Source organism: Tupaia chinensis, unplaced genomic scaffold (genome assembly GCF_000334495.1).
Source record: "Tupaia chinensis unplaced genomic scaffold, TupChi_1.0 Scaffold144276_1, whole genome shotgun sequence".
NCBI classification, from domain to species: Eukaryota; Metazoa; Chordata; class Mammalia; order Scandentia; family Tupaiidae; genus Tupaia; species Tupaia belangeri.
This window is the reverse complement of record NW_006204133.1, coordinates 2,765,324-2,792,022: the sequence shown is the minus strand read 5'-3', so window position 1 is coordinate 2,792,022 and position 26,699 is coordinate 2,765,324. Positions and strand designations below refer to the sequence as shown.

Below are 26,699 nucleotides of genomic sequence, written 5' to 3'. Positions count from 1 at the left end.
TGGCTATGTTGCTGAACTCCCATGTAGTCAACTGCAGTTCGAGTCCCGGACCTGGTGGCTTAAAACTCATGCTGGGCGCATGTACGTGCGTGCCCAAGATCCCGAGAGGAGAATGGAGGAGAGGGGATTGCGGCGTGGCCATCCCCCCGGGGGTGATTTCTCACTTTCTGTCTCTCTCTGTCTCTCTGTCTTTCCGGCGAGTGCATGTGCCCTGTGGTTAAAAACCTCTCCAGATAATAATAATAATAAAAAGATAGAGAGAGAGAGGCACCCAGCAGGGTCTTCATGTCACCATCTACTCCCAGCCTCAGCTAGCCGCTGATCATGGTCGTGTGTGACCATACGTTTGGGAAGGTCTCTGGACACGAACCCAAAACCTTCCCACGTGAGTCAGCCTTGCAGAGCCTTGTGCTACTGCTGTGCCTCCGTCTGGCCCCTGGCTTACTTTTCTCTTGCGTTTTGGAGTAGATCAGTCTCTCTCTCCATCCTGTCCTTTCTGACGGGTGGTCAGAGGAGCTAGGTGTGTGCTTCGAAGAACAGGCGGGCCGCTGACAGCTCCGCGGTGAAATGGTTGACTGTGGTGAGGTCCAATGTTGACACCACCGCCTCTTTGGAGTGGGAGCTGCAGTCAGGTCCCTCTGTGCTTGAGGATAATAATATCATTAAGCAGCAAGCTGGCACCGATTTCGAACAGAAATTTCTCACAGGAACTTGGTGAGCATTACACATTCCATTTGCTTCAATAATGTGAAACTTATTCTTCTAAAAAAAGACACAGGCAGATCCTGGTGTGAGTCACTAGAGAACAATAGTTAAGTCATCATTTATTTTTGTCTTTTTTTTTTCTCAAGAGAAAGAAAAATTGATTAAATATATAGAGAATATAAACAGACATAAATCTATGCTGGGGAAATGCATCAAAGAATCACACCAACATACATACATTAAAACTGTTAAGTTTGAGGCCAGCCCTATAACATAGTGGTTAAGGGAGCCGGGTCCCGTGTGACTGATGTGGTGCAAATGTCTGCCCTGGTGGTTTATTAATTAATTTATTTATTTGGAGAGATTTTTCTTTAGGGCGCGTGCGCTCGCCAGACAGACAGGTTCCCCCTGGTGGTTTAAAAACATACTAGGACCAGCAGTTAGCGCAATGGCTATGTCGCTGGACTCCCACGTAGTCGACCGCGGTTCGCATCCCGGCCCCGGTGGCTTCAAACTCAGGCTGGGTGCGTGTGCGTGGGTGCCCAAGATCCCGAAAGGAGAATGGAGGAGAAGGGATTGCGGCGTGACCATCCCCCCTGGGGGGTGATTTCTCGCTTTCTGTCTCTCTGTCTCTCTCTGTCTGTCTGGCGAGCGCACACGCCCTCAAGCAAAAACCTCTCCAAAAAAAAGGAAAAAAAAAACATACTAAGCATGTGTGCACACATGCTCCAAATCCCAACAGGATGAAGAAATCGAGGAGAAAGGATTGTGACAGGGTCCCGCCTCCCTTGGGATTGCTTTTTTCTTCTCTCTCTTTTTCTTTTTGTGTGAATACATGTGCCTTCTGGCAATCGGGGGAAAAATGCTAAGTTTTGTGAACAAAAGGTGCAAGGGCTTTTGCAACCTACTGCAGGAGGTCTTGACTCTTCCCGAGGGGACGGGTCCGTCTCCCTAGGAAAGTGGAATTGAGGCTAAACCCGAAGGATGAGTAGGAGCTCGTGAGGCCGAAGTAGATCATGAAGGCAGTGAATATCGTGCCCTAGCAGAAGGAACAGCATCTGCGAAGTCCCGGGGCTGGCAGGAGATGGAGCGTTGTGGGGAATGGAGAGCAGGGCAAACGCACGCGTGTTTCCAGTGTGCGCGAGGCCCCTGGCTGGGATCCAGCCCACCTCCTCCTTTGAGATCTGATGCATAGATCCACTCCCATTTATGTTGCCTCCCACCCCCGGCTACATCCCCACGTTTCTATCCGAGATCATCCCCTTCTTCCTTTAATATTTGTTTTGGTGTGAGTTTGCTGGAAACAAATTGTATCACATCTTCCTTTCTAAAAATGTCTTTATTTCATCATTTTTTTTCCTGTTAACGTTTCTCCCAGCCGTTTTGTTGATAAATAATTTACATAGCATAAAGTTCACCTGTTCGAAGTGTACAGGCAAAGGCCAGCAGGTGTTGTAGTGGTGAAGACACTGAACTCCCCTGTAGTAACCACAGTTTGAGTCCCACATCCAACGGCTTGAAACTCATGCTGGGTGCATGTGCATGCGTGCCCAAAATCCTGAGAGGAGAATGGAGGAGAAGGGATTGCAGCATGGCTGTCCCCACTCCCACCTCCTGAGGAGTGGGGGATGATTTCTTGGTTTTTGTCTCTCTGTCTCTCTGTCTCTCTGGCAAGTGCACATGCCCTATAGCAAAATCTCTCAAAAGAAAAGTGTACAGTGAGTGAGTGTCAGTAAGTTTACAGTGTCATGCACCTATAATCACAGTCTACTCTTAGCTCTTTCATTCCTTCACAGAGAAAACTCATGCCTATTAGCACTCACCTTCCTCTCCCCTTAGGATCCCACTTCTCCACTCCTAGGATTGCTAATCTGTTTTCTGTCTCTATGGATTTTCTCCTCCTGGACATCTCTTATAAGTGGATTCATATTGAGGATATCTTCAAAAAGTCCATAGAAAATGCATACTGTAAAAAAACAATGAATGCATGGATTTCAAAACTTTGGCATCGGGGGAACCAGCAGTTAGCGTAATGGCTGTGTCGCTGGACTCCCACGTAGTTGACCGCGGTTCGAGTCCCGGATCCAGTGGCTTAAACTCACACCAGGTGCGTGTGCGTGTGTGCCCAAGATCCCAAGAGGAGAATGGAGGAGAAGGGATTGTGGTGTGGCCATCCCCCCTGGGGGGTGATTTCTTGCTTTCTGTCTCTCTGTCTCTCTCTCTCTCTGTCTGGCGAGCGCATGCACCCTATGGCAAAAATCTCTCCAAAAAAAAGAAGAAAAAAAAAGTTTTGCATCAAGGGACCAGTAGTTAGCATAATAGCTATGTCGCTGGACTCCCACGTAGTTGACTGTGGTTCGAGTCCCAGACCCGGTGGCTTAAAGTCACGCCAGGCGTGTGTACATGTGTGCCCAAGATCCCAAGAGGAGAATGGAAGAGAAGGGATTGCGGTGTGGCCATCCCCCCTGGGGGGTGATTTCTTGCTTTCTGTCTCTCTGTCTCTCTCTACCTTTCTGGTGAGTGCACGCGCCGTATAGCAAAAACCTCTCCAAAAAAAAAAAAACTTTTGGATCAAAATAAACTCATACTTTAACTCAATTTTTCTTTTCGAAGCTCCCTTGTGTGGTATGTTATCTTTTGCAACTGGCTTCTCTCATTTATCACAATATGTTCAAGGTTTAGCCAGATGGTAGCATCTGTCATTATTCTATTCCTTTTTATTATTAAATAATATTCCATTGGATGTTTATAACACTTATTTTTTCAGAGAGAGATATTTGCTGTAGGATACATGCACTCACTGAAGAGACAGAGAAAGACAGAGAGACAGAAAGTGAGAAATCACCCCTCCCCAGGGGGATGGTCACACCACAATCCCTTCTTCTCCATGCTCCTGTCAGGATTCTGGGCACATGTGCCTGGCATGAGTGTTAAGCTGCCGAGTCCGGGACTCAAACCATAGTTGACTACATGGGAGTCCAGCAGCGTAACCATTGTATTATCTGCTGGTCCCATGTTGCTTTTGTATTTTACACAGGGTGTGTGTACTTGCTGGAGAGAGACAGAGAGAGGGAAAGTGAGAAATCACCCCCCACAAAGGACAGCCGTGCCACAATCCCCTCCCCTACATTCTTCTCAAGATTCTGGGCGTGCACACACACACACAGTCGGATTTTCTTTCTCTTTCTTTCTTTCTTTCTTCCTTCCTTCCTTCCTTCCTTCCTTCCTTCCTTCCTTCCTTCCTTTCTTTTTCTTTCTTCCTTTTTTTTCTAAGAATCATTTTGGTTAACTAACTTCCTTCCTTTCCTTCTTTCTTCCTTTTAATTAGACCAGAGAGAGACAGAGTGAGAGAAAGAAAGCGAGAAAGCAAACCGCCAGATGCAGGACTTGAAATGTGGTTGGCCATGTGGGAGTCTAGCACCCTTAACCACCATGCCACCTGCTGGCCCTCCCAGTGTGTTTTCAAGTCTCAGGTCTGGTACTCAAACTGTGGCCAACCATAGGGAAATTCGGCACTTTAACTACCATGCCACTTGCTGGCCCCTCTAACAAATTTTTTAAAAGTCTTATCTATCAATAGAAAAATATTTAGTTTATTTTGCTTTTGATGCTACTATGAACATTGCTATACAAGTTTTTGTGTGTACTTTTTTCATTTTTTTTATAGGAAAATACACATAACATAAAAATTTACTATCATAGGGGCCAGCAGGTGGCAGGGGTTAAGGTGCTGGACTCCCATATGACTGATCTCATTTCAAGTCCCAGACCCAGAGGCTTGAAACTCATGCAGGTGTGGATGTGTGCGTGCTCAAAATACCAAGAGAAGCATGGAGGAAGAGGAATTGTGGTATAGCCATCCCCCCAGGGGATGACTTCTCCCTTTCTCTTTTTCTGTCTCTTTGATGAGCACTCATGCTCTAGCAAAACAAAACAAAACAAAACAAAAACCACTCTAAAAAAAAAAAAAAAAACACATTTTAAATGGTATTAAGCACACACAGATTGTTGTGCAACCATCGACCCACCCACTAAAACTCTTTTCATCTTGCAAAGTGGAAACTGTACCCATTAAAAATTAACTTCCTGACCTCCTCTCCCCTAAGTCTTTGTCAGCTGCGTCATGCTTTCACACTCTGATTTTGACTGTTTTGCGTACTTCGTTTAACTGCCATCCTACGATCTTCATCTTTCTGAGACTGACTTCCTTCACTTAGTGTGATGTCCTCAGAGGTCATCCCTGTTGTAGCATGTGTCAGAATTCTCTTCCTTTTTAAGAGTGACTGCTAAGGAGGCCAGCAGTTGGTGTAATGGCTATGTCGCTGGACTCTCATGTAGTCGACTGTGGTTCGAGTCCTGGACCCAGTAGCTTAAACTCACGCCGGGCGCGTGTGCATGTGTGTCCAACATCCCGAGAGGAGAATGGAGGAGAAGGGATTGCGGCATGACCATCCCCCCTGGGGGGTGATTTCTCACTTTCTGTCTCTCTGTCTCTCTCTCTGTCTCTCTGGCAAGCACACGTGCCCTGTAGCAAAAAACCTCTCAAAAAAAAAAAAAAATAGTGACTGGTAAGGAAGGACTTACCTTTTATTTATTTATTTATTTATTTAAATTTGTTTTAAATTAAGTTCATTTTATTTATGTCTCCCATGAATGAGACAGACAGCACTCGCAACAGGGTCCTGATGCCTCAGTCTGCCTCTCCTCCCTCAGCCAGCCTCAGATCTCGTGCACACTTTAGTCCAGTGCCCTCAGGAGTCTCCCGCATGAACCTGCAACCTCGCGACATGGTCAGCCTCACAGAGGTCGTGTCTCACTGCTGTACCGCCTTCTGTTCCCACCTCTGTCATTTTGATAGTTCTTCTCTATGTGCCTTATGTCTTTTTTCTCCTAATTTCATCTGCACCAACTTCTTTTGTAATTTTTTTTTGTAGTGAAACTTTTAAGTTCCTTTCTCATTTTCCTTTGTTAATATTCAATAGCTTTTTTCTTTGTTACCATAGGGATTACATTTGACATCCTGAAGTTACAATACTCTCCTTTGGATTTATACCACTTTAACTTCAGTAACAAAACTGCTCCTTCATAGCTCTTTCTGGACTGCCTTCAATTTTTTTTTTTTTTTTTTTGAGAGGTTTTTGATATAGGGCGTGTGTGCTTGCCAGACAGAGGGAGACAGAGAGATAGAAAGCAAGAAATCACCCCCTAGAGGGGATGGCCACACTGCAATCCCTTCTCCTCCATTCTCCTCCCGGGATCTTGGGCACGCACGCATATGCACTCGGCGTGAGTTTAAGCCACCGGGTCCGGGACTCGAACCGTGGTCAACTACGTGGGAGTCCAGTGACATAGCCATTACGCTAACTGCTGGTCCCATGGACTGCCTTCAATTGTTGATGTCACAAAATTACATTTTTATGCACAGGTTTGTCCAAAGATACAAACTATCATTTTTTTAAAGAATTCTTTTATTTATTTAATTTTAATCATTTTGATTATTATTATTTTCTAATTTGACCAGAGAGAGACAGGGAAAGTGAGAAAGCAAGCCACCAGGTCTGGGACTCGAACTGTGGTCAGCCATGTGGGAGTCCGGCACCTTAACCATCGTGCTACCTGCCAGCCCCCAAACTATCCATTTTAAAAATTACTTTAGTCTCTTAGGTAACAAAATGTGAAGTTATGCATCAAAGTTACAATAATACTATTTTTAGACTAAGGATTGCTTTTCAAAAAATCTGTACGAGCCTCTTAAATTGTATAGAGAACAAGAAGTAGGGTTACACACCATTGTTACTGTAAGACTGGCTTTCATGGGTCCGTGTAATGGCCTTCACTGAGCCCTTTATTTCTTCATATGGTTTCGAGTGAATGTCTAGCGCCTTCCTTCCAGTCTGAAGACTGTCTTCAGCATATCTTGCTGGACCGCTCTAGTGCTAACAGACTCCCTCAGCTCTGTTTACCTGGTAAGGTTTTAATTTCTCTCTCGCTTTGGAAGGATGGTTTTGCCACATACACGATTCTTGGTTGACTTTTTTTGTGTTCTTTTTTTTTTTTTCTTTTAGCACTTTGAATATATCAGCCTACTGCCTTCTGGCTTCCAAATGCTCTGGTGAGAAATATGCTAATAATCTTATTGCAGATCCCTTGTATCTCACAAGGCTCTTCTCTTTGTCTTTCAGCAGTTTAATTATACTGTGCCTTTGAGTGGACCTGAATTTATCCTCTTGGATGTTTGTATGTACGTCAGCCCAGCTGCAGTAGCACATGCTGGGCGTTTCTGCTCGCCAGGCTGAGGCCACACGGGAGGCCCCGCTTCGACTCCTGGCCTGCCCTAAAACTCCATGCACAGTGCTGCCTGCCTGTCACCCCAGCTGCTCAGGAGGCTGAGGCAGGAGGATCACAACACCGCAAGACTGTCCAAAAACACCACCACAAATGCACACATATTAACTTTTCTTCCTTTTTTTTTTGCCATTTCGGTTTCCTTCCTTTTTCCCTGTGGATCAGCTTACCATCTAATGTTTATTTCCTTACCCCTGTGCAGTGATTGTAAATGAGGGAGCAAGTTCCCCTTACATGCTGTTTAAGGATCATGACAACAGAACCATGAAAACTGCATTTGAAATGACGTATGATAAAGCATCTGCATACTCACAGGTCCTAGAGGAGGCATGGCATGCCACTCCGCACCTGAGGTCACATGGGAGCAGCTCCCCAGGAGCAGGCTCAGACAGCAGGGGGAGGCAGGGAGAGTGTAGACCCGTGGGCAAGTGCCTGTGCTGGGAGTCAGGGTGCAGTGCACACGCACAAGGTACGAGAGGACTTTACTGGTCCATTTGAATGTCTCTAGGTCGTGGTCAGGGGACTGCAACAAGGGGACCAGCCTTAGCACACTGGTACACCTGGTCACATAGGCAGGTGTTCATAGGCTATTTGTGGGGATGTGGCATTATCAAGAAAAGGCCAAGTTTTACAATTTTGCAATGTAACAGTTTTATTCCTGCTCGCATTCTTTTGTCATTATTGTCAAATACAGTAGTTCCCCCTTACTGTGGAAGGTACAAGACCCCCAGTGGATTGCTGAAACTGGATAATACCGAGCCTTATCTCTACTGTGTTTTTTGTATACCTAACGATAGTTTAATTTAGAAGTTAAGAACAGTAAGAGGTTGACAACAATAATTAACAATAAAGCAGAATACTTATAACAATATACTATAATAAGATACGTGAATTCATGTGCTCTCTTTCTCTGTCTCAAAATATCTTATTATATTATACTCACCTATTTTTGGACCATGGTTGATCACAGGTAACTAAAACTGAAGAAAGCGAAACTATGGACAAGGGGGAACTACTATAATATTTTGAATATTACTTTATGCAGTTGCTTTTAAAATCAGTTATGAAAAGAAAAATAATATTCAATTCTACCATCTTTAATAATTTTCCACAAAATATTTTATTGATGTTCTGTGATTTTTTTTTTTGAGAGGTTTTTGCCATAGGGCACTTGCACTCACCAGAAAGACAGAGAGAGACAGAGAGAGAGAAAGTGAGAAATCACCCCCCAGGGGGAATGGCCACGCCACAATCCCTTCTCCTCCATTTTCATCTTGGGACCTTGGGCATGCACGCACACGCGCCTTGCGTGAGTTTAAGCCACTGGATCCCGGACTTGAACAGCGAGCTACTACATGGGAGTTCAGTGACAGCCATTATGCTAACTGCTGGTCCCAAATGTTCTGTGATTTTTTTCATGTGGATTCAAGTTACTGTTTGGTTTTGCTTTCAGTCTAAAGAACTTCCTTTAGTATGTGGAGTCTGCAAGCAAAAATCCTCTCAATTTTTGTATTTTTAGCTCACCATCATTCTTGAAAGATAGCTTTGTTTATGATAGAGTATTGTTGATTGACAAATTTTTCTTTTGGCACTTTGAATATGTGAGAAATCACCTGTTTATTTTATTGTATTTTAACTGTTTATTTTATTATGCATATATTAATGTGTGTGATAAATCTTTTTTCTCTTGCTGCTTTCAGAAATTCTCATTTTTGGCTTTAAAATGTTGACCATGAGGTGACTGAGACATTTATCCAATGTGGAATTTGTTGTGTTTCTTGGATGTGTAGATTATTGTTTTTCATCAAATTTGGAGTTTTCAGTTATTGTTTCTTAGCATATTTTTAATGAGGAACTACAAACTAGTGTTCTGAGCACATTAAGGGTAGGCTGGGATAAGCTCTGATGTTTGGTAGGGTAAGTATAGTTTTTAAAAGAATGCTATTTTTAAAAATAATTATTTTATTTATTATTACTATTTTTTAAATTTGCTGTAGGGCACATACACTCATCAGAGAGATAGAGAGGGAAAGTAAGAAAGCAAGCCTCCAGGTCTGGGACTCACCCCGTTGGCCACATGGAATCCAGCACCCTAACCATCATACCACCTGCTGGCCCCATAAAGGCATTTTGATTTATGATATTTTCAACTTAGGATGATTTATTGGTATGTATCCCCGCTATAAGTGGGGGAGCATCTATTCCTAATGGTGTCCCAAATTTCTCTAAGGCTCTATTTTTTTCTTCAAATTGCATAGTCCCTGTTTATTTATTTTCAAATCTGTTGATTCTTTACTACTCCAACTCAAACCTCCTGTTGAGCCCTTACAAATGCCTCCAATGATTTAATGATTTTTTTCATTTAAGCTATTGTACTTTCCAACTACAGAATTTTGTTTATTCATTTGTATAATGATCTCTTTTTGATATCTTCTATTTGATGTGCCATTGTAATCATGTAACCATTCTTTTAATTATTTTAACATTTTTTTTTATGTCTTTGAGCATATTTAGAATAGCTGCTTTCAAGGCTTTGTCAGCCAAGTTTAACACCTATGCTCTCTCTCTCTCTCTTTTTTTTTAAGTTTGTTTGTTCTGAGAGAGAGGAGGGGGCATACTCCTCTGAGTAGTACTCCATAGTGTATATGTGTCACATTTTTCAATTCAGTCTCAAACAACCTGGATCATGGATACACATGTAGCCAATGTGCTCAGGGAGGTTCCCTGATCTGAACCCGGGACCTTTCCTGTGTGAGTCCAGTTATGTTACCACTGCATCATCACCTGGCCAACCCATGCAATTTTTGTGTTTTTAAAAAATTATTTATTTTATTTATTATTATTATTTTTAATTTGGCCAGATAGAGACAGTGAGAGAGAGAGGGTGAGAGAGGGAAAGAGAGAAGTAAGCCACCAGGTCTAAGACTCAAACTGTAGTTGGCCATGTGGAAGTCCAGCATTTTAACCACCATGCTACCTGGCTCCCACCACTTATACATTCTTAAAGAGTTTCTGCTACCTGCTTCTTTCCCTTGTATATGAGTCAAGCCTGTCTTCCATTTGAGTGATTTTTACCAAGCTCTTCACACCATCATTTCGGAATTCCTGCCTCTCTCTTTCTCTCTTTTTAAAAAATTGTATTTATTATTATTATTTAATTTGACTGGAATAAAACATAGAGAGAGAGAAGGAAAGTGAGAATGCAAGCCGCCAAGTCTAGGACTTGAATTGTGGTCGGCCATGGGGGTATCCAGCACGTTCATCATGCCAGCTGCTGGGCCCTCTCTCTTTCTCTTTTTGATAATTTTGACAATTTTTAAATACCAAAATTAGGGCCAGCAGGTGGTGTGGTGGTTAAGGCACTGGACACTCCCACATGGCCTACCATGGTTCAAGTCCTGGACCTGGTGACTTGCTTCCTCACTTTCCCTCTCTCTCTCTCTCTGTCTCTCTGTGGTCAAATTATAATAAATGAATGAATAAATAAAATTAAATAAATAATTATTTTTCAAAAACTTAAAAAAATACCAAACTTACAGGAAAGTTCTGTAGTACAAAGAATTTTTCTGTATCATTTTTAGCCAAACTCAACAATTTCTCATATTTTGCTGTATTTGCTACATCCTAGTTTCTCTATATGTTTATATTTCTATTTTTTTTTTGATAATTCGATAGTGAGCTGGAGAAATCATATGTGTATTTCCTAAGAACAAAAACGGTCTTTTAAATAACCATAGTTGCAATTAGCAAACCCAGAAAATTTAAATTGGTAATGTTATTATCTAATCTATAGCTTATTTTAAACTTTTGTCACTTGTTTCAATAATGGCTTTTTAAATTTAAATGTTTTCATTTACATTTAATGATTGTACATCATTACAACATACAATATGGTTTTTCAAATCATACATACATTGCATGTCAATCAAGTCAAACATATTATCATACGTTTCATCCTCTGCAGGTCACTTTCCATTCTTGTGACTGTCAATTTTTTTTTTTTCCTGAGCCACTCCCTTTCACTCATCACTGCCTACCCACTTTTATGCAGTCTCTTGCCATCTCTGCTGTTATTTTTTTTTTTTTTGAGAGGTTTTCGCTATAGGGCTCGTGCACTCGCCAGACAGACAGAGAGAGACATAGAGACAGAAAGCGAGAAATCACCCCCTAGGGGGGATGGTCACGCCGCAATCCCTTCTCCTCCATTCTCCTCTCGGGATCTTGGGCATGCACGCACACACGCCCGGCGTGAGTTTTAAGCCACCGGGTCCAGGACGCAAACCACAGTCGACTACGTGGGAGTCCAGCGACATAGCCATTACGCTAACTGCTGGTTCCCTCTGCTGTTATATTTTTCAGTTTCTGCCATAAAGTGCAGATATTCGATATATATTAAGCAAGGACATACAATGTCTGTCTTTCATAGTCTGACTTAACATTGCTTGGCAATAAATCTTCAGTATTCATCCATTTTGTATCAGATGTCAGGGTCTCATTTTTTATGGCTGAGTAGTACTCCATAGTGTATATGTGCCACATTTTTTCAATCCAGTCATCTGTTCTTTGGCATTTAGGTTGATTATATGTAAATAATGGCTCTTATAGCACTTCCTCATTCACCAGTCCCAGATCATATATTACCTTTAGTCCAAATAGTTCCTTGGCCTTCCTCCTGGTCCTTGACATGTTTTTATTAGTACAAGATAGTTAGTTAGTTTACAAATGCCTCTTGTTTGTCTGGTGTTTCCTTATAATTAAATTCTTTTTCACATGCCTTTTCATTATTGGCTATTTGTATAATTTGCTTTTTAAAAAATATTTTTAAAGTTTATTTATTTCTTCTATGACAGAAATGGAGAGAGAGAGAGAAAGATAGGCATCCCCAACAGTGTCTTCATACTCCAATCCACCTCTAGTCTCAGCCAGCTTGAATCATGGGTATGGGTACCAGTGTGTTTAGGAAAGTATAGGGGCAGAGACCCAGGACCTTTCCCATATGGGTCCAGTTGTATTATCATTGCTGCTCTACCACCTGGCCCAGATTTGTATTTTTTTTTCTTTTTTTCACTAGAGAATGCATGTACTCACCATAGACAGACAGAGAGAGAGAGAGAGGAGAAAGCATCGTCCCCCCAACTCCCATAGGAAATGGTCACATCACAATCCCTTCTCCTCTGCTTTTCCCTCCTTTGAGGATTTTGGGCACATGCATGTACATGCCCAGCATCTTTGTCAAGTCATCAAGTCCAGGACTAAAACTTCACAATTCGGGACCAGCAGTTAGCGTAATGGCTATGTTGCTGGACTCCCATGTAGTCAACTGCAGTTCGCATCCCGGACCTGGTGGCTTAAAACTCACGCCGGGCACGTGTGCGTGCATGCCCAAGATCCTGAGAGGAGAATGGAGGAGAAGGGATTGCGGTGTGGCCATCCCCCCTGGGGGGGGGTGATTTCTCGCTTTCTGTCTCTCTGTCTCTCTGTCTGTCTGGCGAGCGCACGCGCCCTATAGCAGAAACCTCTAAAAAAAAAAAGAAAAGAAAAAGAAAAGAAAAAAACAACTCACAATTCATCATGTAGAATCCCATTGCCTTAACCACCAGGCTGTGGAGCCGGCTCCTACATTTCCTTTCTTGATATGTTTATTTAAATTATTTGCCCAGTTTTGGAGGAGGGTAATTATTGATCTTTCATTTATTGGGTTCTAGGAGTTCCTTATATATGGGAAGATTTTTTTGGTCACATATTGTTTTCAAATATTTTCTCTCTGCCTGTGACTTACCCATTCATTTTTCTAATGTTAATTTTGGTGAGAAGAAATATTTTATTTTCATGAAGTGAACATATACATTTCTCTTATTTTTATTTATTTATTTTTTAGAGAGACTTTTGCTATAGAGTGTGTGCACTTGCCAGAGAGACAGAAAGCAAGAAATCATTCCCCAGGGGGGATGGCCACGCCGTAATACCTTCTCTAGTCTCCTCTCGGGATTTTGGGCACACAGGCACACATGCCCAGCGTGAGTTTTAAGTCACCAGGTCCGGGACTCAAACCATAGTCAACTGCGTGGGAGTTCAGCAACGTAACCATTACACCAACTACTGGTCCCGTCTTTTATAGGTTCTTCTTTTTTTTTTTTTTTTTTTTTTTGATCATCTTAAATTTTTTGATGGCATAATTTACAAATCTATGCTGATAGAATATCTCCTTTACTTTAATCCTTCTAATAAATTGGCAAAAACACCATTACCAATCACACACATACAGTAGTTCTTCAATTTCTCTGTGGTTTTGAACAGTTGCCTAACAATCCTGAAATATAACTTAGTCTGACTTAGATAACAGAAGTCAAAGGTATAATTTAACATGCTACTAAGTCACACTGACTTTTAAAAGCGTCTGACCTTACAAATCATTTATAAATATGTGAAGAGTTATATATTCTTTATTTGATAGTATACATAAACCACACTAAAATGTCTTTCAATAAGTAAAAGGCAGTGTTTTGTATAAAGGGAATTCGAATTAAAATGGTAGCGTTAAGACCAAATATATAAAGTAGACATCACTACCTTATCTTCAGTTTTTGCCTTAACAGGTTAATAAACAAATGAAAACACAGGTGAGTCTGCTTAGTTTTGAGAAGTGAAGGGATTTCACCAGCATTTATATATTCATATAACCAGTTACATATAAGCCTAAATAAAACTAATCTCCAGTAGGCTTTGAGATGGCATTCACCATCTTTGTAGAAAGATGAGCATCACTAATGAATTACTAAATATATCTTTAGAAAGGGCAAAAATAGTGATAGCTCTTACTGAACTGAAATTACTATCAAAATAAAAACAAAAAACAATATTAATTTAACCACAAGCCAGTCTTATTTAAATCAGGATTGTCTAACAAAAATAACCTGTCAGCCATTCATGATCTGAGTTCTGGCGTAGGAGATCAGTTAAAATATGGCATGCATTAAAAAGGTGAGACATTTCTGTTCTGTCATGAACAAGGTAGTGGTCTTGTTGGCATCTGTGTAAGAGAATCCAGTGGCCTGACCTGTCTTCTGCCCAAATAGACCATGGAGATTTGGGCCAGTCTTGTGCTTGCCTCCCTTTTCCACGGTGTGGCACTGGGCACACTTCTGAACAAAAATCTTCTTGCCTTTCTCAACATCACCGATTTTTAATTCTCTGTTTTGTCGCTTGGAGATATAGAGTAACCGCTCAGAAGTAAGACGACCCGCTCTCTCTTTTATAGGTTCTTAAGTCATTGTCTAAGACATTATTTATCTCAAGGTAAAGAAGATGTCTTACTTTCTTTTAGAAGCTTTATAGATATTTTATTTTGCATTTTGATCTGTTGTCTTGATACTCGATTGTGTATATCATATCTGTGTTGATTTTCTTTTGTATTATTGTTCCTCCTCTGATTCTGCCCTCTTTGGAGTTAATTGAATTTTTCCGTGTTGTGTTAAAAATTGTCTTTTGGCTTTTTAGCTAAACAGTTAAAAATGTATTCTGCAATACATTTTTTCAAAGAATTATTATTTATTTACCTCTATTGTTGTTATTATGTTTAATTTGACCAGAAAGAGAAAGGAGAAGTAAGAAAGCAAGCCACTAGGTCTGGTACTCCAGCCTTGCTTGGCCATGTGGGAATCCAGCACCTTTAACCACCACACCACCTGCTGGCCCCCTGTAGTACATTTTTAGTGTTTACTCTAGAGATCACAGTATTCATTCTTAAGTGACCCTAGTCTATTTGGAGTTAATATTGTACCACTTTATATAAAATGCAAAAATATTATGATAGTGTATTCCTATTCTAACCCCCACCTTTATGACACAGGCACATATCTTCATTAATTGTGAACTGATAATGTAGTGTTAAGTTTTTCTTTAAATTATTATCTGCCTTTACATAAATTTAAAGACGTGTGAATTTTTTATTATTTATCTATATATTTACCATATCCAGTGGGCTTCATTCTGTCTATAACTTTTGGTTTCAATCTGGTACTAATTTTCTGTAGTGCATGTCTGATGGAAATGAAATCTTACACTTTTCACTGATATAAAAATACCTCTATTTTGCTTTAATTATTGAAGGATAATTTTGCTAGATACAGATTACTGGGTTGTTTGTTTTCTTTCAACACTAACGATGCTATTCCTTTGCCTTAACCTGCAGTTGCTAGTTTTTCATATTGTTGTTTGCCTGTATAATGTATCATTTTTCTTTTTTCTTCATCTTCGGTTTTAGTATAGTAAATGTGTCCCACATATTCTGAGGTCTGTGATGTGGCTAGATGTGGTTTTCATGGAGTTTGGTAAATTTCATGGTTCTGTAACATTATCTTTTTCGTTTTATTTTATTTGGCAAAGGGTGCATGTGCTTTCTAGAGAAAAACAGAAATATGGAGAAAAAAGGGGCGGGAGTGAGAAAGCAACCCCCTGGGCATGGTCACACTGTAATCTCTTCTCCATTTCTCCCCACTTTTGAGATTTTGGGTGCATGTGTGTGTGCATGTACACATACACACACACACACACTTGTGTGCTTTTTTAGGCCACCAGGTCTAGAACTTGAGCCATGCAGCCAGCCATGTGGGATCCAGCCACCTTAACCACCACACCACTGGCTGGCCCTCTGTAACATTATTTTTATCTTTTCCACAATTCTTTGGAAATTTTTATTTATAACTACCCAATTTTTTTTTCTGTTTCTGTCTGTCTGTCTCTCTTGTCTCTGTCTCTCTTTCTCACTTTGTCCTGCTTCTGGGACTCAGTTATGTGTATATTATACCAATCAATATTATGCCATTGGTCACTGAGGCTCTGTTTACTCACTGCTTTCCTGGTGTATTTTCTCTCTGCGCTTCAGATTAGATCATTTCTATTGACCTACCTGAATTTGACTGATCTTTTCCTTTGATGTCACCAATCTGCGATTAAGTCCATTCAGTGAATATTTAATTTCATAAATTATACTTTTTACCTCTTTTTAAAATTAATTATTATTATTATTATTGGAGAGGTTTTTGCTATAGGGTGCATGCGCTCACCAGAAAGACAGAGACAGAAAGACAGAAAGCAAGAAATCACCCCCTCAGGGGGATGGCCACGCTGCAATCCCTTCTCCTCCGTTCTCCTCTCGGGATCTTGGGAACGCACGCACATGCACCCGGCGTGAGTTTAAGCCACTGGGTCTGGGACTCAAACCACATCAACTACATGGGAGTCCAGTGACATAGCCATTACTCCATCTGCTGGTCCCACACCTTTTACCTTTAAGATTTCCATTCACTCCTTTCTTATATTCTCTATTTCTAGTTTGAAATGTTTATAATTCCTTATCTATTTATTCATTTTTTAAGTCCTCAAATGTGTGTGTCTAGTAGCTCCTTTAAATTCTTTGTCTGCTATTTAAGAGTTTTAGTCACTCAGAGTCTCTTTTTTCTTGATTGCTTTTTCCTCTTGACAATGAGTAACATTATCCTTTTTCTTTATATGTTTAGTGAATTTTGAGTACATGGTAGACATTATGAATGGTATGTTGTAGGAACTCTGGAATCTATTATCTTCTGAATGTTGTTGATTTTGTTATAGCAAGCCAACTGGACTAGATTCACACCGTGAACTCCATCTCTCCTGCAGTGAGTGGCAGAAAAATCTCAGCTCATTTTCCTCAGGCTCCCAGCTCTTTCTTTTCCGTGGAGTCTCCCCAGTATATGCACGATTCAGAGGAGCCAAGAATTAGGAGAGAGTTTGCACACAGACTGTGGTGCTTGCTCTCTGAAGTTCTTTCCATCTTTCCATCTGGTCTAGCAGCTATAAACTCCATTCTTCATCAAGCCAGTAAGACTCTGGCTTTGTATTTGAGTCCCAGCCATGCGGCAACACATAGATTTGGGACCTTTCTCAGACAAAAGCCTCTCCTACTGAAGCTCCCTTCTTTCAGAGGTAGATTCCACTCTAATTTCTGCCCGCTTTGGGTTGCATATTACTGCTTTCAAATAGTGTATGTGTGTGTGTGTGTGCGTGTGCATGTGTGAGTGTGTGTGTAACTTTCCAGACAGTACATGTGCTTGCCAGAGACAAGGAGAGGATAAAAAGTGCTCCTTCGTGGGGTGTAGTCATGCGGCAGTCCCTTGCCCCCTCTTTGTCCATCCTGCTGGGATTTGGGGCACACATGCACATACACTTAGTGTGTTTTTCAAGCTGCCCAGGCCAGGATTCAGACTACATGATCGGCCATGTGGGATCCAGCTCCTTTAACACAAATACTATGGATTGCAACCTTTAAGATAACATGTTAAAATATGTTCTCGTTCTTTTTTTTCTTTTTTTTTTTTTCTTGAGAGGTTTTCGCTATAGGGCGCGTGCGCTCGCCAGACAGACAGAGACATAGAGACAGAAAGCGAGAAATCACCCCCCAGGGGGGATGGCCATGCCGCAATCCCTTCTCCTCCATTCTCCTCTCGGGATCTTGGGCCCGCATGCACACGCGCCCGGCGTGAGTTCTAAGCCACCGGGACGGGGATGCGAACCGCGGTCGACTACGTGGGAGTCCAGCAACATAGCCATTACGCTAACTGCTGGTTCCCTGTTCTCGTTCTTCATGTGAACAAATTTCTGCAGATTTTTGCATGAGAAGGTGCACCTAATGATGGAATTCTGTAATAACCCAGGAAGGAGCTTGTGGCCACGTTAGGAAAGACCAGTGGCAGAGAGGAGTGTGGCAGCTGCCTCATGGAGCCTGCTAGGGTACAGGACTTTTCCTGGATGCTGTAGGTGCCCAGGTACACACTGGTGAATGCTGTGCCCTGCAGAGGGGGCTGAAGGGGGTTCGGACCCCTTGTGAGCTCTTGGACTCCCTGAAGAGGCCCCTTGATTCCAGATTTGGTCTAAGGAGTGAGTGTTCCTTGACTTAGACATAGAGCTGTCAGAAAAACAGGAGAGGAAAAGAAGAGGGGAAGCTGGTAGAGGGGATGCTGGGATGACCAGACTTGAACTTTCACTTTCAGCAAGAAGCAGTGTTCATGTGAGGAGCAGAGGAGGCTGGAAATAGTGTGTTTTCCACGTTGCACCCCTAGTCATCCCTCTGGCTTCTCCTGAATTTCACTGGAGGTAGGGTAACACACATGAGAAGGTCACGCTCCTCAGCCCGGCAGAGACAGTGTTCACTGTCACAGCTGTGGGGGGTTTCCACCTGGAATGTCCTCATGAAGGGGATGGTTCCCCATCTGTGCTCTCTAGAGTCTCACAGGGCAGTGTCCCTCTGTGACTTTGATAGATTTTTGTCAGTCACCTGGCAGTGATTTGAGTCCCTCGGGCTGCAGGATTAGGGCGCTCAGGGCTCGGTTGGGAGTCCAGGTGTCTTGTCCTGTGACTGATCACAGTGATGATTGGACAGCGAGATAAAGCCAATGCTCACCTGCTGCTGGGTGTGTTGGCTGTGTGTGTGCTCTGCACGTGTTTGTGCTTAGACGGGAGCGCGGTGGAGATCACACTGCAGGACCCACCGTCGGTCCTCAGCCAGTGCTTGCTGTGTGGTGCGCTCAAGTCCAATTGCCCCTTCTTTGTATGTGAAGATACTGAGACCTGCAGTGGCAGGGACTGCCTGACCTCTGACCCGGAGCATTGGCTCTTTCCTCCGTAACATATTGCACTCTTACTCACATGCAGGTTTGAGGTATAAAACAGGCAGATTCAAAGAGCTCCCATGGGAGGTGAGCCCCGGCTGCTCTCCCTGCATCCTTGGGAGCCTTTTGCCAAGTGTGTCATTTGGTCCGCAGCCTGGACCGCCTGGGTGCTCTCTGTCTCTCCTGCTGGGAGGAGGGCAGAGGGCCTGACAGATGAGGCTGGGCTCCTGTGGGTCCGCCCACCTCCATCTGCTCTGAAGCCCTGTCCTGTGCGTTTTCCCACAGACACATCTTCCAACCCAGAAGGATACAAGTCTGAGCCTTGGCACTGCTCCGGGCCCTGCAGGACAGGGTCCCCTTCTGCACACCCACCCACAGAGGCTTGTGCATACACACCTCTGTGCATTCCCAGAACTTCCCACAGGGACTGTTTTACTGACCGTATCTTGGGAACATTCTGGTTCTCAAGAGTGTTATCTTTTCCAGTTAGTTAACACATTATTACAGCCTTAGTCTCTTCCTTTAGGCTAAGACACTCTGCCAGGCCCAGTGGGTGGTGTCCTCGGAGTCCCTCACCTCTGAGGCCTGGCCTGACCCTGGGCAGGGCTTTTAGTGGGCAGAATCATTGCAACAGGAGGTTCTGGCCTTTGAATTCCCCAATTTCCCTTGAGCCACTCCAGGAACAGCTCAGGGCTCTCCCCATCACGCGGTCAGCATGTGCACTAGGCAAGGAGCACACTGGTCTAATGTGTCACTGTCTCCCAGTAACCCCAAAGCACCTGCCCATGCTAGTCGTTCGGTCAACAAGCGCATGGAGGCTGGTGTCTGCTTTGCTACATTGGGCCAGGCAATAGACCATCTGCTCTAATACGGTCATGCATAACAACTTTTCCATCAGCAATGGATTGCATATATGATATGGTCCCATGAGGAGTGTATTGGCTATCCCACACAGCCTGAGTGGGTAGTAGACTGTACCATCAAGGTCCACGTAAGTGCAGCCATGACCCCCACCCAGTAACAGAATCGCCTAGTGATGCATTTCTCAGAATGAATCCCAGTTGTTAAGTGATGTGCGACTCTATGTTCTCATCTCCAAAATGGAAATACTGAAAACACTTGGAAACCAAAGAAGGTAATTTGAATAATATGTGCTGTTTGCTTGGTACATAGCTTGCAGGTGTGTAGGTTACTCCACACTCAAACAACAGGAAGCCTGTGAGCCTTGACTTTCTAGCTGAGTGGCAACCGTAGGAAATGGTACCCGGGGTATAGTTGGTGACTCTTAACCAACCCTCACCGTTTTCAGTCTCCCTCTTGTTCCTGGTCTTAGTTGCTATTGCATTGATAACAGAAATACCTGTGGCTGGGTTGTTTATAGACAAAAAATAATAGAGATTTATTTGACTTACATCTCTGTTGGCTGGCAAGTCTGAAGGTAGCTGGCATCGTAGCGGACAGAAGCAGAGAGGAGGTAGCCACGTGTGGAGAGTGAAAGCTGCAGGAAGCTCTCTTATATAACAACCTCCTCCTGCAAGAACTGACTCCTTCTCAGGGGAGCCGAAACTCCCTTAACCTCTTGCAAGATAGCATTAATCCATTCGTGAGGCCAGTGTCTCTATAACCCAATAACCATGATCCATTCTCCACTCACTAGGACCAAATTCTAAAATGTGAACCTTTGAGGGGCAAACTATTATCTGTTCCTTCCAATGCTGTGGTGGCTGCTGCTTCCTCTGAGAGTATCCTTGAGCAGCAGGACACTTAGGGACCATCAGGTTGATGACTAACTCTGACATCCTGAGGGGTGGCCTTTCGGGACACCTAGACCTTCGGACTGGGCCACCAGCCTAGAATTGTTCTAATCATTCTGCTGTTTGACAGCACCGTCTATTACTTTGACAATGAACGTAGACAATGAAAGCAGTGAATGTTCTCTGAGACCTAAAGCAGTGATCAAGGATTTGGGAAATGCTATTTCTGTCCAATCTTCATTTTATATATAATGACAGCATGATCGTGAGTCAACTTTGGTGAGGTTCTCACAGAGTTTTTGGCAGACCTAACACAAGACCAGATGTTTTCGTGAAGCCAAGTTGTACGAAAATTGAGAGCTGAAGCTCTTCTCAGCTTTGAAGGAAGTGGCTGGAAGGTAGGATAGACGTTTGACCTTGATACTGAAGGAGACCTAGACTCAGAGCCACTCCTGCCACACACGCTGCTCCTTTCCTGTTCAGTATTTTCTTTGTATCTCTTCTGTCATTTTCCATTATGTGCTGGGTACAAGTGGCTAATGTGAATTTGTTCATTGAATCCTCATTTTTAAAAAATGTACCAGAAGGGGAACCAGCAGTTAGCGTAATGGCTATGTCGCTGGATTCCCACGTAGTTGACCGCGGTTCGCGTCCCGGACCCGGTGGCTTAGAACTCACACTGGGCGCATGTGCGTGCGTGCCCAAGATCCTGAGAGGAGAATGGAGGAGAAGGGGTTGCAGCGTGACCATCCCCCCTGGGGGGTGATTTCTTGCTTTCTGTCTCTATGTCTCTCTCTGTCTGTCTGGCGAGCACACGCGCCCTATAGTGAAACCTCTCAAAAAAAAAAATGTACCAGAAGGCACGCGTACTCACCAGGAAGAGAGACAGAGAAGAGAGAAAAAAGGAAAACTGACAAAGTACTTCCCACCCCCAATGGGGGATGACTACACAATCCCTTCTCCATTTCTCCTTCTTTGGGGGATTTTGGGCATGCACACACATACATTCAGCTTATTATCAAGTCATCGGAATCCAGGACTCGAACCTCTCAGTCAGTCATGTGAGAGTCAGCCAGCCACCCTGACAACCATGCTCCTAGCACACCCTGAACCCCTATTTTTAAGTGTGAAGATTCTCAGTAATTACCTGCAAACAGTAACTTTCTAAATAACCAGTACATTAGCACATGTAGGTGCCATGCGCTGTTTGAAAGTCACCTAAGGAAGGCAGGGTACTGTCAGCTCGATATCCTGTAACAGGAAAGTGAAACATTAATCATTTATTTGCTTTCTGCAAAAAGTCAGAGATTTATTTAGGGAGAAGCCAAATCCGTATGGATGAAATTATAATGGTGTTCAAGAAGATTTGCTTGGAAATAACCTAGTGGGAGCTGGGAGGAGAAACGTGGTAAAGGAGAAGCATGATTAGCCATATGTTAAGTTCATCCTGTGTTCGCTATACTTTTTGCATCTGTTTGAAGTTTTTTTATTAGTTTCAAATAAAAAAAAATCAGTGTAAATAAGTGATGGTGCAGTCATATGTCAAAATAGTGTGTATCCATTTAAATAACAGTTATGGATTTTATTTATTTTTTTTAGATTTTTGCCATAAAAACCTAAGCTAGCGTGCACTTGCCAGAGAGAAGCAAAGAGAAGGAAAGTGAGAAATTACCCTCCAGAGGGATGGCCATGCCATAATCCCTTCTCCTTCATTCCCCTCTTGGGACTGTGGGCATGCACACACATGTCCCAGCTGCCAAGTCTGGGACTTGAACCATGGTCAGCCATGTGGAAGTCCACCACCTTACCTACTATCCCTGTTTTATAATTTTTGTGTTCTTGTGCACTCTTTTATTTTTAAGGCTAAACTCATGCTCAGTACTTCCTGTCCTTAGCAGAGGTATCCAGAGAAGCTTAGGAACTAGGTTTCCTGATTGAAAATAGCAGACGTTGGCCCACCCAGGAGATGCAGTCCACGGTGTACCCGACTGCAGGGCTGACAGCCGCAAGGCCAGCTGCGGGCCTGCACCCCTGGGCTGATCTGAAAACATGCTGAGCATACATAGACATCCAGATCTGACAAGCTGGAGGGCTGGGGGAGCAGGATCGTGGAGTGACAAAACCCCTGGAAAGTAATTTTTTTTCATTTTTAAAAGAACTATTAATTTAGTTTAATGTATTATTTATTATTTTTTAATTTGCCATATGGCACATGCACTCACCAGAGAAAGTGTGTGAGAGGGAGAAAACAAGTGAGAAGGTAAGCCACCAGATCCAGAATTCGAACCCTGATCAGCCATGTGGGAGTCCAGCACTTTAACCACCATGCTACTTGCTGACCCACTTATGAAGAATTTCAATGATGAAATGCAAGTAAGAAAATCAGGAAGCCACACTTCCTAATATGGTGTGTGTAGGCATGTATGCAGAGTATTTGCATGGAAAAAGTATTGGAAGGAGAGGAAAACATTAACTGTGGTTATCCTTGGTGGGCGGGGTTATAGGTGATTTTCATTCTCCATTTCCCACACTTTCTATAGTGAACAAGAGAAAAGGAATCCATAATTTCTTATCATTTGAGAAAAATTCTTAGAAAAAAATTTAATCTGCATGTGGCAGTTGGGGAAGAGCTTTTTCCTGTTACCTGTTTTCCATTACATTGCCCTAGTCAGCAATTAAGTGCCTACGTGGTTACTAATCTGATGGCTGTGGACATATTTTTGGCCTGTACCATCCCGCACTCTGCCCTGGACTCTGTCTTTACTGGGGTGTGTGCAGCAAAGCAATTACCAGCGCTGTTTTACTCACTAGCAACTTCTGCTACACATGTTCCTTTAACATGAATTTCCCTCTGATTTTAGTGAGCTGGACATGATTTCCACGAGGGTGATGGACATTAAGCTCCGGGAAACTGCGGAAGGCCTTGGAGAGGACAGCACGGGTAAGGCCCTGGCTTTGCCTGCTCTGAGAAGAGAGCCCTTGTGTGGCTGTGGGGCAAGGAGAGGGAAGGTGGACCAGGCTCTCTGGGCAGAGGGTGAGGGTTCAATTCCCAGGGTGTTCACAGAGCCCCAGACCTCTCATAGCCAGAGAGAACACATTCAAATTATCTAAGGTCGTTCAGGGGCGGTGTTCCTTTGCTTCTTCGTCTGTCAAACATGAGAATTTAAAAGTAAATTTCCTTATTAATGGAAGTAAATATGGTCCCATGTTCGATTGACTTGAAAGTGAAGGAAGAAGGACGAAAGGAATTCATTTATCACCAGGATTATCCAAAGGTATCAGCAGGAGGTTAGGCCAAGTGCGAAACAGCCTGATCATCCAGAAAGAAATAATTACATCATCAAGAGAACCTTTGATCCCTCTCTTTTTCTAAGTTTTATTATTCTCCTTAGGACTTCAGCTGAAGTCCAGACCCATGAATCATCATTTTGTAACACGTGCAAGAGATCCCCCCTTACCAGATTGGCTTACTGTCATCTACATATCTCGTATTTGTATATATATTGACAGGGTTGTAAAATTGACATTAAAATACTGAGCTCCCCACGGTACACCTTTTTCCTAGATTAGTCATGTACACTCGTCTTATTTTAAAGACACAGGTCTCTATCTCTTTCATGGAAAGTCAACATGCCAGCAGGGCTTTTCTTTGATACAGTTCAGAAGGAACTATTTGATAGTAATGGTAAATCCTAGCCATTGGCCATTCACTTCACATGCTAATTTCAGTGAAGACTCTATTTATGTATTGTAGATTTTTCCTATTGTCCCATATTAGAGCCACTTTTCCTCTGTCACATTTCAATAGATAACTACACACACCCAAATGTAAGGTGAGATTTTAAAGATTAACCTGAGAAAAGATGGCATCGCAAATTTTCTCATATCGTGAGACACACTTTTAAACAAGAAAATGCTATTTTAAACATGAAAATGCTATTATTTGAATAATATTTCATTAGCCCCAAACAACTTTAATAAATGCTAGTTTTAGACACTTACAGAGGTGACTATGAAGAATCAAGTCGGGTTTTTTGTTGTTGTTGTTTGTTTCTTTTTAATTACAGCGAGTGTAAGTTCTTCAGACCAACCCTCTCCTACTTAAAATTTAAAATTCTAGGTAGAGCCAGCTGGTGGTAGTGTAGTTAAGGCAGCTGGATCCCATGTGGCAGACTCTGTGATTCAAGTCCGGTACCCAGCAGCTTGAGAAACACTCTGGGCATGTGTGAGTGTCCAAAATCCTGAGAGGGGAATGGAGGAGAGACTATGGTGTCGCCATCCCTCCTGAGGGGTGATTACTCTCTCTCTCTTTGTTTCTCTCTGGCAAGCACACTTGTCCTGTAGCAAATTTTAAAAAGGAAAGAAAAACAGGTTTAGATAACATTTTTTTTCCTCAAAAGTTTTACTTATTAGAGAGACAGAGAGAAACAGAGACAGGTGTTCCCCCTCCCAATAGGATCTTCACCCACAATCTACCACCAGTTTCAGCCTGGGTCCTGGTCATGCACATGTGTGCAGGCCTGACAAAAACAGAGGCCCAGGCACTAACCAGGACCTTCTTGTGTGGTTCAGTTGTTTTACTGCTGCGCCATCTTCTGGCCCTAATAAGGACATTATTTAAAGTATTTTTAAAAGTAAGAAAAAGTGAGACGAGAACTGAAAGAATGGCAACCCAGAGAGATCAGTGAGCATCAAACTTTTACCCTACAATCATAAATCAGCCTTGGGAATTTTGAATTTCATTTTCATGTCTTTCATGGAGTGGAATGTGAGGGGAGAATTGGATATCAAAGTATAGAAGGTCAGATATCAAAGTGCATAAAGTAGACCATCTAATAAAAGACCCTCCCTATGCAAAGGTGAGAGCCCAAGGAGCTACAGAATCTAAGTGTGTACTAAGTGTAAACCAACCCGTGTATAAATTTGTAGCTCGAGTTTGTATCACTTGAATAAATTCAGAGAACTCAAGCTCCTGAACTTGATTAATAGTGTTCCTAGACTGGTTGCAACCCCAGGTTCTTCGCAGAAGTGAAGAGTCTTCTCTAAAGAAAAGCACCTTATGTCTAGACTTCCAGTTATTATAGAAATAATGTTTTCTGTATTATGATAAGCATATAGTCAGTGGTAACCAGGCTTATAAGGCAACAGGGCACCATGAATGAGAACCAATATGCGTGTTAAAGTCCCCAGTGTCTCAAAATGTGTTGCTATTTGGGAGTTAGGTTATTGTAGATGTAATTAGTTAAGATGAGGCTATACTGGAGGAGGGCCTACTCCTAGTCCAATATAACTTGTATCCTATAAAAAAGGGAAATTTAGGCACAGAATACACACAGGGAGAAGATAATGTGAACATGAAAGCAGAGCTTGGGGTGATGTATCTACAAACCCAAGAAAGCCAAAGGTTTCTAGCACCTACCAGAAGTTAGGAGACAGATATGGAAAAGATTTCTCTGTCGCAGTCTTTGGAAAGGCCAACCTCTTGATTTTGGACCTCTCACCTTTAGGATTGTGAGATGATATTTCTCTGCTGTTTTAGCCACCCAGTCTATGGTACTTTTCTACTGTTTAAGCCACCTAATTTGTAGCAACCCTAATAAACTAATACACAGCTGAAACAAGAGAAATGAACACATGAGAGCATCAAATATCATAATTATAAAATATGTGCTAGAAAAACTATGCATACTATGTTGGAAGATAATAAAAAAGTTTGAAAACATCTTGAAGTTCCAAAGTACAAGTGGCACAACACCCAGCCAGTGCAATAAGGCAAGAAAAATAAAAGGCATAGACATGGAAGGAAAAATAGCTCTCTATTTGCAAATGACATAATTACACAAATACACAAAAATGGACCCAGAACCCTTAAACAAGGTTAGCAAATTTGCAAGATTAACCAAGATCAATATATAAAATTGTGGGGCCAGCATGCAGTGTGGTGGTTAAGGTGCTGGATACCCATATGGCTGACCGTGGTTTTAGTTTCAGACTTGGTGGCTTGAGAATCACACTGGGTACATGTGCATGTGTGCCCAAAATCCTGGGAAGAAAATGGAGGATAAGGGATTGCAGTGTGGCCATCTCCCCTAGGGGCTGATGTCTCTCTCCAGTGAGCTCATATGCCCTGTGACAAAAACTTTAAAAAATTATATTTCTATATAGCAGCATTGAACAAATGAAAAATAGATATTTTTCAAAATGCCATTTACAGTAGAACCAAAAATATTGAAAATACTTAGGTATACAT

The 26,699-nt window shown here is 42.5% G+C and overlaps 1 protein-coding gene across 1 annotated transcript in view; it reads left to right on the top strand.

The window, feature by feature from the left end:
• The window catches only part of CRACDL (CRACD like), a 165,068-nt gene that overhangs the window by 68,090 nt on the left and 70,279 nt on the right, over nt 1-26,699 (top strand). The window contains exon 2 of the mRNA XM_006166588.3: nt 23,311-23,390. Coding sequence (XP_006166650.1) covers nt 23,321-23,390 — 70 coding nt within the window. The 5' untranslated portion in view covers nt 23,311-23,320. The remainder of the gene's footprint in view (nt 1-23,310; nt 23,391-26,699) is intronic.